This window comes from Periophthalmus magnuspinnatus, chromosome 3, assembly GCF_009829125.3.
Source record: "Periophthalmus magnuspinnatus isolate fPerMag1 chromosome 3, fPerMag1.2.pri, whole genome shotgun sequence".
Taxonomy (NCBI): domain Eukaryota; kingdom Metazoa; phylum Chordata; class Actinopteri; order Gobiiformes; family Gobiidae; genus Periophthalmus; species Periophthalmus magnuspinnatus.
Genome location: NC_047128.1, coordinates 36,067,214 through 36,080,260, shown reverse-complemented (window position 1 = coordinate 36,080,260; position 13,047 = coordinate 36,067,214). Strand labels below are relative to the sequence as shown.

The 13,047-nt window shown below is 40.1% G+C and overlaps 1 protein-coding gene across 1 annotated transcript in view; it reads left to right on the top strand.

Annotated features, from left to right (window-relative positions):
- Positions 1-13,047, top strand: part of gpc5a (glypican 5a) — a 241,213-nt gene that overhangs the window by 119,482 nt on the left and 108,684 nt on the right. Inside the window, exon 7 of the mRNA XM_055230405.1 lies at positions 9,471-9,591. Coding sequence (XP_055086380.1) covers positions 9,471-9,591 — 121 coding nt within the window. The remainder of the gene's footprint in view (positions 1-9,470; positions 9,592-13,047) is intronic.

Below are 13,047 nucleotides of genomic sequence, written 5' to 3'. Positions count from 1 at the left end.
CTGTAATCGCTCCGAGAAATTCCCCGTTCAAACCTGTCACAAAGTTTTATAAGTAACGTGGATGAGTGCGGTGAACTGTGAGCGTGTGGTTTCACGTAATTATCAGGTGTAGGTCACGACACTCGCCTTGTTAACACTTAAGTGTGTTAATTAAATGTGTTGTGTTCATCTACATTTTTATACCGACATGCACTTGAGTCTCACTTAACTGATTTGAATAAACAGGAGAGACGAGGGAAGAGAACTTTGACAGTGTAGCAGAGTGCGTGGGAAAAAGTAAAGCTTTCAAAGGAGAAGTGTGTTAAACCAAGGCCTTTGACTGTTTTTGTGTCGCTCTGATTTAAAGTGTGTTGTGTTTGTGTTTGTGAGATCAGCACTGAAGACATTTTTACTTTGTTTTATTCAAATTTTAATCATATATCATAAATTTCAGACTATAAGCTGCTACTTTTCCCCTCCACGCTCTAAACCCTGCGTCTTATACAACTGTGCAGCTTATTTATAGATTTTTACTGGTTAACGACCACCGGGGGGCGCTCTCCAGCAGTAAACGCAAAAGTAAAACAAATGTGGGGGAAGATTATGAGATGAAAAATACACCAGTTTTGATTTTGAACTGTCATTTTGAGCATCATGTCACAGACTCATCATGGAAAACTCGCAAAGAAATGTATCAAGGAAGGAAATGGAGCCACTGCACGAAAGTTTGAACTAAAAGAAGGAAATAGAGCCACTGCACGAACGTTTGAACTAAAAGAAGGAAATGGAGCCACTGCACGAAAGTTTGAACTAAAAGAAGGAAATGGAGCCAATGCACATAAGTTTGAACTAAAAGAAGGAAATAGAGCCACTGCACAAAAGTTGAACTAAAACAAGAAAATAGAGCCACTGCACGAAAGTTTGACTATTAAAGAAGGAAATGGAGCCACTGCACGAAAGTTTGGTATCAAAGAACCGATGGCGCGACATTGGAGGTGGCGGCGGGAAGAACATCTGTGTAAATATCTCATGTTATAACATAAAAACCTGCGGCTTATATATGTACTAAATTGATTTTAAATTGATCTGGTGCGGCTCGAGTCTGAAATTTGCACTACGTTCATTTACTAAAATTGTGTCTAAAGTATTGTCTCTGGTCTGGTTCCTTTAATACTCATTTATGTCTCGTTTACGTCTGATCCGAGTCTTTTTCTTGGTTAAATACACTTTGTTGTTTTCTCTCTTGAGCAGATCACAGCCCTGACGCTTTATGTGTGTTTCTTGTTGATTTCCATATCAACTCTGCCTTATTACACCACCAGATGTTTGTCTGATGTTTGTTGTTGACAGGTTGACATTCTGTGCATATATTTGATCGTTTTTGCCTGGAGTACTCTGGATTGCACTCTTCTGGAAGTTTTCTGTCTCTCCTCAGCGACACTCGTATCTGGAGTGTCGTGCGGCGTCCCAAACTGCGCCGCTCTTTTGTTTTTGCTCACGCGGTCGACCCTGAACAGCGGGCACGGCTTAAGCTCCTTCATCTCGAGAGCCTGCTGTCTCCATCACAGTCTGATGAAAGTATTCTCAGCAAAAAACAATGTTTCAGACAATAAATACAATGTGAAGAAGTCCAACAGAACCTTAAGAGCCCAGTTTTCTGCCCTGACCATGTCCAGGGCTCAGATATGTCAGAGGTAAATGCTTCTTTCAGCGATCTCCAGTTTTACACCGTCTTCCAAGTCGCTCCTCAAAGAATTCATGCATATTACGCTGGATAATTTCAATTAGCTCCATCGCACGTCTATTACCGCTGTAAACGTGTCATTAAGACTGTTCTTTCTTTGTCGTCTCATGGTATGAATAAAATGATTTAAAAGTCTCTCCAAACGTGCGACTGCTCCAGGATGTGCTCTGCCGAGTTGTTTTCCTTCAGGGATTTGCACAGCGGAATCATTCACTTCCGGTGCAAAGCCATAGAGCTGATTTCCATTTTTTTTTTTCGTTTTGTGCTGTGGGACCGATGTAAAGCTCCAGATCCCAGCGGCGAGCTCTGGATTCTCTGTAGAGATCTGCTGAAATGGCTCTGCTGGACCACTGTTCTTAACAAAAAACTAAAACAAACTCGGAGTAAGTACTGAAAAGGTCAGTACGAGCATGAATCACTCCAAATACAACTAGGAGTGAGTTCATTATGAGTCGGAGCCGTTATCACACGGTTAAAAGCCCTTTAACGTGTATTAAAGCGTTCTTTTTCAGATCTCAACTTCATTTCCATTTCTAACAACGTGTGCAGCTCTTAAAACTACGATAACGATTATACTTCCTGACAGTCTTAGTCATGTCCTCATTGCTGTCGACCTGATAATGATGTAACCTACAGCTCCAGCTTTTATATTTACACTCACACTAGAATAACACGACACACACTTTAGACCCAAGAAAACAAGGAAAAACTTCAGTAACGACTTCCCACACTGTTTGCATTTCCTTTTGTTTTAATCAAAATCCTGAACGGAAAGTTATCCTCATCTGCAAAACACGGACGTCATTGTGAAACTTTCATTGCTTTGACCTTTCTCCAGACATCCAGCGCAACATATTACATCTAAATGAAATCTAAATCCCCCACAATAACTTACATCATTGTTTTATATTTGCGCCAAACCACAGCGCGTTCCAGCGGATTTAGGAAGTCCGCGTTCTTCCACTGAACAGAATAAATTACTTTGACATCCCAATCCCTCTTTGTCTCCAAGTGATGAAACAATCCCCAAAAGAGCCCTCAAACGCTGATTGTTCAATTGCTTTTACTTTAACATGTACAGTACTTGAAGAAGGCGCGTGGGACGGCCGCACGCTGCCGCCGTACTCGCGCCGGTCTAAAATGATTGAAATTTCCAATCTTTGTGTGAAGTGTGCGGTTGGGCAGAGATGAGATGCAAAGCGTGTGTTGCTTTGGGAGCGGGTTATGGATTATGGTTTTTCCTCAGAGACCCAGAGAGCGCTCGGTGTTTGATTCCCTCTCGTAGCCAAGAACCGACGCTACTGTAAGCTTTACTCTGAAGAATATACGAGGACTGTGATCAATGCTTCTTCTGCGTGACACCTTTTAAGAGCGGGACCCTTATTTTGTGGCCCTACTTTCCCTCGAGAGCGCTCCGGGGCGGCTGCACGTTACATGAGATTGGTCGTGTTTCAGCTTATGGATCCCAGCGGCGTAATGAAATACAATTCTTTTATATTTCTTGTGAATTCTGAATAGCTTTGTGTGTGAGTGTGCATGAATACAGATGATATTTTCCCAGATGAATTCATGCCTGTCTGCTGCCTTTCACAAAGCCGCAGAGGTGGAAAAGAGTACCCGAAATGTCTATCTCAGTGAAGGCGCTATTCCACTGTACAAAAATATTAAACTGATAAACCAGCTCAGAATAAGAGCAGAGTCTGACTCACTGAAGGTGGCTGCTCGTCTGTGCCAACATTTACGAATTCATTTTATAAAACGACTTAAAAAGAACATTGCCGAAGAAGCCAGAGGTGATTCAGTTACACAATCATTGCACGAAACAGAAAAGATGCATTGTTCAAAAGTTAGCGTGAGGTTTAAAGGCGCTGCGACACATTTTTACTGTCTAAAATGAACTGATTTGTTGTTTTTTTACGTATTTTAAACTGTAACTGCAGCGCTCCAAACTTTTTTCTCTTTTGTAGCACGTTCCCGCTGTCTTCTTTTGATAATTTGACGAGTTTATGAGCGTGTTTCACAACCACGAGCCAACGCGAAGTTTTTCTGTCACATCACGGCTAACAAGAGCTTGCATGCTAACGCCGCATCATTATTACTTCCTGTTGCGATATATTGGTGCAGAGATGTACTGTGTATACTGAAACTTCTTTATGCCACTGATAAAAGAACCATAATGCAAAATAATCCCAGAGAATCGTTCTGAAATAGACAGAATCATGAAAAGACCAAATATAAACAACAGAATGAAGCGATAATTAGCCATAGAAGTTATTTCGCTTTCCACTGCTCAAATCTCTACAGAAAATGGCAAAAATCTCCCGGGTACTGCAAAGAAACTGTCCACGTGGTAAATATATTGTTCCATCTGTGATTTGTGGAGCGCTAAGCGGATAAACAATAGTAATTAACGAGACAGACCTAAGTTCATGGACGATACAAATGCTGCAAATGTTTAACTAGACGCAAACGCCACAGAACAGTGTCATTTTGACCCCAGAGCTGCAGAAACAATCTGCACTGAGGCAACCTTTTGTCTTTAACATTTATCAGGTACAGGCCCTTTTTAGATGATTATTTTGAAGGAAAAAGAAACATGTTTTTCACATTTTCGTCCCTTTTTTCATTCGGGTTTGCCCCTGAGAACAAGTCATAAAGCGGTTGTGCAATATCCATCCACTCCTCCATCCATTTTCTTTCACTTATCCGAGGCCGGGTAAGAGGAAAGTGAATGGACGCACATTCTGTCTCTCTATCTCCATGTACGTGCGATATTTTACAGAAAAAGGTCTTTTGTGCGTCTGTAAATGCCCCACACTGAGACTGGAGGAGGCTCTTTGGCTCTTTGGTGTGACGACATTCTGCTCTTAATCGACTTACGGTGGGACGCACTCAGCAGAGAAATGATCCCAAATAAACGAAATTACAGTAGTTTGTGCGTTTGTAATCTTTTTTTGCGTTGGTTTTAGAATCCCCATCAGCTCCATTGTATATGTTGAATACAGATGATGTTTGCCCCGTGAATAGCTCCATGTGTCTGCTGCAGCTCTCACTCGGCGCTGTTATTTTGGCTGAATATCCCCACAGCGTTTGGAGGAGTTTGTGCGTCTGTGTGTGTCTGTGTGTGTCTGTGTGTGTCTGTGTGTGTCTGTGTGTGTCTGTGTGTGTGGGGCCTGACACATATTCGTCTGGTGGAAGTGGCACAGATGGCTGGGATCTAATCTGGCGAAGCTGCTATTAATCACAGTGTACACGAGCGAGAAGGCGGCTGCTGGAGAGGGTCAGGACGGGGTACGGCTCTTAACAGCTCTAAGAACACCAGCGGATTATAAACTGGAGGAAGTACTAAAACGTCTCCGTCCTGCTGATTTTTTTTGGAATCTCAAGTGTTATTATCCGTGTTAATTTCGCCTTAGGTTGGAATCTGAACAATTTAACAATTTAAGATGTTTTGTCTCTCCACGGAGCTTAAATGTTTATTATTTGCTCAGTTCATAGTTCAAAAAGGCCCATCTCGCTCCGTCTGATGTTTATTACGTTGATTTACATCTTCATGGAGATGGATATGTTTAATGACGTACTGTGGAACATTCCAGGCAAAGTAATAGCAGTAATATCTCCATGGACACAAGGCAAGTTTATCTGTACAGGACAATTTGTACACAAAGTAATTCAGAGTTTAGCCCTGGTTTAGCCCTGGTTTAGCCCTGGTTTAGCCCTGGTTTAGCCCTGGTTTAGCCCTGGTTTAGCCCTGGTTTAGCCCTGGTTTAGCCCTGGTTTAGCCCTGGTTTAGTCCGGTGGTTCATGTGGCTCATGTGGGAGATGTTCTTTGTTGCTAGTCCATGGAGAGACTTGTGCAGGACACGTGTGAAGTACTTCCTGGTTCTAGTCCTGACCCGAGCTGCAGTGTTCTGGATGGGATGTTCTGGATGTTCTGGATGTTCTGTCTCGTTTGGAGAGTCCAGTGATCAGGACGTTACAGTCGTCTAATCTACTGGACACAAACACAGGATAAGTCTGAGTCTGGTTTGGACAGTTTACCTTTGATTTTTCACATGTTTTTCGATGTAAAAAGCTGCAGATGTCACTGATTTGTTGTGTCTGTTAAAGTTCAGGTCTGAGTCCATTTTTACCTCTAGATTTCTCTCCTGAGTTGAAGGTTTTAGAGAGAGAGACTGGAGGTGACGCTGACACTTTCTCTGTGTCTGTGGCCAAAGATGACGACTTGAACTTGAGTCTTGTCTGAGTTTATCTGGAGAAAGTTGTTTTTCCTCCACACACTGATCTGTTGATGCAGTGAATCCTCTGGAGACGATCACACGCAGCTCTATTCTATTTAATTTGTCCATTTATTAAACCTAATATTGTCCTGAAAAGGTGCTTTCCTTTAAAATCCCTCTTTTATAAATCGTTTTTAAGTCCAGCCTGTTGGAGTCGTTGAGTTTGTCTCGAGCTCAGACTCTGTGACTCTGCGTTCTCGGCTGCAGCTCTTGAAATAAACACAAATGGTCACGTTGGCGTTGGATCCGACGCTTCTCCTCGGCTCTCGTTCAGGTCGTGCAGGATGCAGTGGTAGTTGCGTCTGATTTATGATTGTGATTTGCTTCAGTGTGCAGCAGCTGCTTTTCACCCTCTGATAACAGCCCTTCATTTGTCTCCACATCATAACTCACATTACAGCCGCACACTCTCACAAAGATTAGTTGTAAAATGAAAAGTTTCCAAGTTGCGGCGATGCATCATGTCGGCGGCGCGGCGTTTATTCTCACTATTACGTTTGTTTTGTATTCACAGCAGTTAAGGTGATACATACGGCGTGTCAGAACCGCGCCCGGATTAAAAAGACTGACAGATGGAGTCCAATTTTAACCTCATTTCCTGCATTAAAATTTCAACCTGTTTAATAAGTCATGGAATACTCCGGCACATAAGCGATGGACGACGCCAAACGCACTTTACCCACAACTTTACGTCACAAATTTAAGTTTTTATTCGGCAGCGCTGGTAATAATCTTTGTTTATGTGCAAAAACAGGGCCTTTTTTTTTTTTGCAAAGAACATTTCATAAATAATTTGTCAGTTGACGTGGGTGAAATATCTTTTGACATAAAACTGTTTCTCAACTCTCAACTTTTAATAGTGTTGAAGTTGGTTTTGACGCTGTTTACTGAGCTCGTTTATATTCTGACATGTAGTAAATGTCTCAGTAACTATTAGAACAGAAGGAATAATAAATGAAATCACTTTTTAAAGCTCATTCTTGCTACAAATGATTCTTTATAGTGATTTATAAGAAAACACTGATTTATAAATGTGATAAAACTCAAATAACAGATGAATATTGACCCGTGTGTGTTTGGCCAAAGGTACAAATGTTAACCACTCTGCCGTTTTGTATAAATGACACTTATATTGCATCTAAAATGGTGGACAAAGACTCGGGACTTGACTTAACTCGACTTAACTCCTGTGACGTGACTTGACTTCTTTCTGTTATGATGTAATGATTCGCACTAAAGCCTCGTCATAACATTTACAAATAAAAAAAGTATAATTTCTGCAACAGTTTAAGCCACAAACAAATATACCATGACTTTTTAAGTAAAATACTGTTTAAAAATAAATAATAAAGTAAAATACTGTTTAAAAATCATATGAGTTACAAAAAGCTGTTTTCAGTACTTCAGTTTAAAACGTGATATTGTTCTGACGCGGCTCGTCTCAGGTCGGGGAAGTAACGGCAACATAAAAAAACAAACTGGAAAATTGGTCAAATAAAGAAGTTATTTTTTTCATGAACAGGGAAGAGGTAAATTAAACAAAAGGAATCTAAAATATTTAAACAGAAGGAAACGTGCGAGGTTTTACACAAAAGACTAACAAAGGTTAAGGCACAAATTTTACAAATAACAAAATCTTGAACAAACAGAATCAGTGACTTAAACAAAAGAGACACATGCACCAACGAGCCTGAACAGATGAACTGAATCTGCTGTCCAAACTACGGCCCAGGGGCTGAATTCGGCCCTCAGACTCATTTTTGTTGGCCCTGGTGTCTCCTCCTAAACTGGCCCAATTGATCAGGAAGTATTTTTACTCCAAACTGAAGAAATTCTACCTCTACCACCTGAATAACATCACACAGACCTAAAAATAATCTTCTAAGTCTCATTAAAGGTAAAATGTCTCTGTCAAACCTGAGTTAAAAGCTCCGTTTGACTCTGTATCGACTCTGTGGCCCTCAGCTTCAGATATGTTTCAGTCTGTGGCTCTCGGGGGAAAAAGGTTTGGACAGCCCTGGTTTAAGTAGAGGAGGCGTCTGCAGGTGAGACGCGGGACTGGTCAGGTGGGAAACTGTCGTCCAATCAGCGGCGAGTCCTCACACAGACTGGATTACACGAGGGACTGAACGTAACGGGCAAATACTAAAAAAGAAAAGAACTTAAGGCCATGGGCTGCAACAAAATGACTTAAAGTTCAAAGCAGAGGACTTGGGACTCAGACTTGACTTGGACTTTCCTGTCTTGCAAAACAACTTCTTTCTTTCTTTTTATTTGTGTCGCGCCTACACACTTTGATCTCACGTTTTCTAAGAATAGCTGTAGTGAAGTTAAGGTATGGAGCCTCTGCAGAATGTAATTTACAAAAGCATCGAGCAGCTGCATGAAATGTGCTCAGACCCGCTCCCCGCCTGAAGCTGGTCATTCCCAGATCACAGGAGGTACGCTAAGCTCATGCTCTTGTCGACTGATTTTTAAATGTTGCCTTTAATATTTAAACAGATGAAACTCTGCAAAAGCAACGCGCCGCCACAGCGAAGTCTGGAGGGATCACAGGCCGCGAGGAGATGAGAACAGAAACTGTGAAGGAAACTGTCGAAATGACATTTAATGACAGTTGGAGCGCGTCTAAAAATAGCGGCGGTTCACGGAGAATTAGCGGGAGAATAACACTTCGGTGGCCGTGATACGAACGACTCGCCACCCACCTTTTCTGTTAAATAAATTACGCCGCTTTACTTCCTGCCGCCTTAATTATTCATGCAGTCTCTTCTTGACCTTGTGTCTCGACGGGCCGCCCAGTTTGTGCACACGGGCGGGTTTTGCGTTTGTGAATACGTGAATACTTAGTTTAATGTTCTTTATTTCAGATGTTTGATTAGATGCGCCGTATAGAACGCACAGGGTGAAGGCTGAGCTCAGTCTCGCTTTATTATTACGTCCCATTCAGGCTGAACAGATAAAAGCCTTGAAGTGCACGGAATCCTATTACCTGGCTATAGCGAAAATGAACAACTTAAACATATGGATTAAGGCTGCAATTTCACATGATAAATTGTGTCGTGAGTGATTAGGGGAATATACTCATAACACTAGAGTTGATACTGCAATTTTCCAAGAGGAGCCATAATGGACTTGTAGTATAGTGAGCGCCATAAAAAGCCCAGGTAATTTGCAGCCTCCAGCTCGGACACGGTTTGGCGAACACGCATGTGCCGACGCGGGTGAAACATGGCAGCGGTGAACCACAAATCCCCCGCAGCCCCGAGGCTCCAGATGAACTATCCGCCATCTCCTCGCGCCACTCCAGGAAATGGATAATTCTTCAGCCGCGCAAACAAGTTGTTGAGTTTGCTTTTTCAACAGCCCGCTGCCATACTTCACGTTCATTGTCCTGGCGTGGCCTCCAGACGTGAACGCTTTTGTAACGTTCTGTTTTTTTTGTTTTGTTTTTTTTATCTCCGCAGCTACACGCTCCGAGTCGTGGGCAGCGGCGTCAAAGCTCAGAGCAGCAACCCGGAGGTGAAAGTGAAAGAAGCCGACCCCGTTATAAACCAGATTATCGACAAACTCAAGCACATCAATCAGGTGAGACTCAGTGAACAACGGGACAAACCCACACGTCAAAACCCACACGTCAAAACCCACACGCCAAAAACCCACACGCCAAAAACCCTCCACCCCATACGTCTCCTGTGACATATATTACTCTTTATACTGCACTGAGGAGGTTGTGGGTCAAACTCCTGCTCTGTTATAATCTGTGTTTTAGATGTGAAACGTCATGTTCTGCAGAAACATAAACTCTTTTTCTCTGTGAATCCTGTTTTTCCTGTGGACACGTTTGCTCAGTTATTTTCTGTTTTACCTCCCATGAAGAAGAAATATGTCACACTATATAACAACAAAACAATTACAGAAAAAGGAAGAAATATAGATCAATGTACAACCAAAAATGACTTTAGTAACATTGTTTTTTAATCTGTAACAGAAAATATGCAAAATGCATCAATTTCCCTGAAGCTATGCACATTTTTTAACCGATTGAACTATTTGGTACTGATAAATAAAATATAATAACATAAAATTAAATAAATATCAAATTAATACATTAAAATTAAATAAATATCAAAATACAAATTTTTTAAATAAATATCAAATTAATAAATTGAAATTAAATAAATATCAAAATAAATTCATTAAAATTAAATACCAAAGTAATAAATTAAAATAAAGTAAATATCAAAATAATACATTAAAATTAAATAAATATCAAATTAATAAATTAAAATAAAATAAATAAATGTCAAAATAAATTAATAAAACATTTTTAAATACCAAATAAACATCAAATTAATACATTAAAATTTATTAAATAAATATCAACATAAATTAATTAAAATTTATTAAATACCAAAGTAATACATTAAAATTAAATACATCAAATTAATACATTAAAATTAAATAAATATCAAATTAAAACATTAAAATTAAATAAAAATCAGTAAGTCATAATAAATTCATTATCAGCAACATTAACAAGACCAAAATTAATAATACAATTCTTTTTTTTTCTTTATCAAAATGAGGAAGTCAACTTTTCGAAACAAACATTTTTAGACACAGACACACCGGTGTGTCCTCGTCTCCCGCTGTGGTCATGGTGAACCCGAGTGCTACATACTCTTCATGACACTTGTCTTTCTTTCCTATGACGTTTATCTCTTTACCTCCGTCTGTCTCCGTCTTTCTTTTCTGTTAAATATTTTCCGTCGTCTCTTTTGGTTTATTCACTGCTCTGTGTTCGATCTGTTCACTCTCTCCTGCTCTTTGTACGAGCACAAACCCAACACCATCGAGCTAATCCTACCTGCACACACTCAGATGAGCGCTCTACTGCCCCCTACTGCAGTGGAGGTGCAATTACACTTTATTCTAGTACAACAAAAGAAAAGTATGTTCCTCCAGCGTTTTGTCCAGTGACAGATTTAACTTTGGCTTTTGTCGACCCTTTCGTTTGTCTATTACTCGGCTAATGTCTTATAAGGAGAAATATCATTGTTTTATGGTTAATAAAGAGAAAAAGAGATGAGAAAATCCTTCATACGACACAATTAACACGTCAGGTCTATTAAAAAATATGCTGAGACTGAGAACCTTTGGGGAGTTGGGAATAACTGAGAATGTAAACGTTAAGTGCTCCCTGTGCGTTCACTCACACACAACACACACACACACACAACACACAACACAACTCAACACAACTCAGACTAAACTGCACCAGAACCAGACCAAATGAAGTCAAAATAAGACCTAAATAAGGCCAAGAGTGAAGTCACCTGTGCTAATGTGTGGACCCATGTGACCTGCACCTACGGACACATAAACAAACACATAAACAAACAAACACATAAACAAACAAACACAAACGAACACAAACAAACACGGAAACAGTCCAGTGAGGTTCAACTGTTCATCTATTTTTAAAACATTTATTCAGACTGTGCTTTCAACATTTAGTAAAGTTGTGACACATTATTATTTATATTTTGTTGTATTAATGTATTTAATTCTATTTTATTCTCCTATTTTACTGTTTTACTGTGACTTTAACTTGTTTTTAATTTGATGTTTGGAAAGCACTTTGGTCACCTTGAGAGTTGTAAAGTGCTCTATAAATAAACGATTGATTTGAATCAGTTGTTTTTTTCAGACCTTTCCCTTTGCTCACTCGTGCTCTTCCTCACGTGGCGTCGCTGTGGCGCTTCCCGGCGGCCGATTTAAACCGTTTTTTGCCGCCATCTTCGGTTTAAAAGGCTCATTTTAGACTATTTTATCTGAGCTCTCGTCACAAACAGACCTGGAGTTGTGTTTTTGTTTCATTCTCACATGTTTAACACACAAACTCTGCACATTTAGGCTTGGGGAGTTTTTCTCTCAAACTGAAACTCTCACCACACAATGACATCACAAGGTGGAACAGATACAGGAAGTGCTGCACTGCTCCAAACCGTTGTGACTGAAAGGTTTTTATTCTATTTTATGATGATTATGTGTGTTTAGATTTGTTGTTTTGTGATTTTAATGTTTGTTTTCTTATTCCGTAAAACACTTTGAATGACTTTGTGCAAAAAAACGTGTCATTATGTCGTTTCCTCTCTGTATTTTAAACTCCATCCATCTTCCCTTGAATCATTTTGGATGATTTTTTTGCTCTGGACTCACTGATCTCTGCAGCATTACCTATACTAGAACTACAAAACAAATCTATAATGAACTTTAAACCATGAAAATCAAGTGAAACATTGAGTATAAGACGTCCAGGTGTCGAGCGGAGCGTCCTGCATCAGCCTGAAGCTCTTAAAAATGCAACTGGAAGGGCATCTGTCTTAAAAATGTCAAATCTAAATGTGTAAATCTGTGTGTGCTTTAGGCAGGTGATTTGCAGTTGCTTCGCTGTAGGATAAAAATGAATGAGATTAGTATAATAAGAGCGGCTCACGGTCTTAATGAATGCATTTTTTTATACTTGAATCTTCGGCGCACGAGGCAGGTTTTTCCTCGCAGGTTTTTTCTCGCAGGTTTGTCTGGGTTTTTGTTGCGAGGAGCGGCTCGTGGGGGTTTTAAGCCTTGTCTACGTGAAGCGATTTGAGATTTCTTTTGTTGGAAATTGGCAGTAAGTATAAAACAAGACACTTGACATTATGGTTCTCAGCGTAAGTGTAAAACAGTCCACATGATCCTCCTCAAGGCGTGGACTGAATCTGGAGCAGAGAACAACAGGTGTGAGTAAAGAAGTGTGTCTGAAAACAGAAAAAGAGACAAATCTGAATAAATAATGCATCACTGAAGAGTCTACTTAAAGCTGTGGTCTCGAGATTCATCGTAAACTGTCAGTGTGAAGTATTTTCAACAACCTTTTACAAACAGAACAAGATAAATCAGAACAGTGTGGTGGATTATGCAGTTATTTCATGGATTACATCATAGACCATGAGGCTGTGTTCAAACTTATCAAACTTATCGTACCAAACTTATTTTACC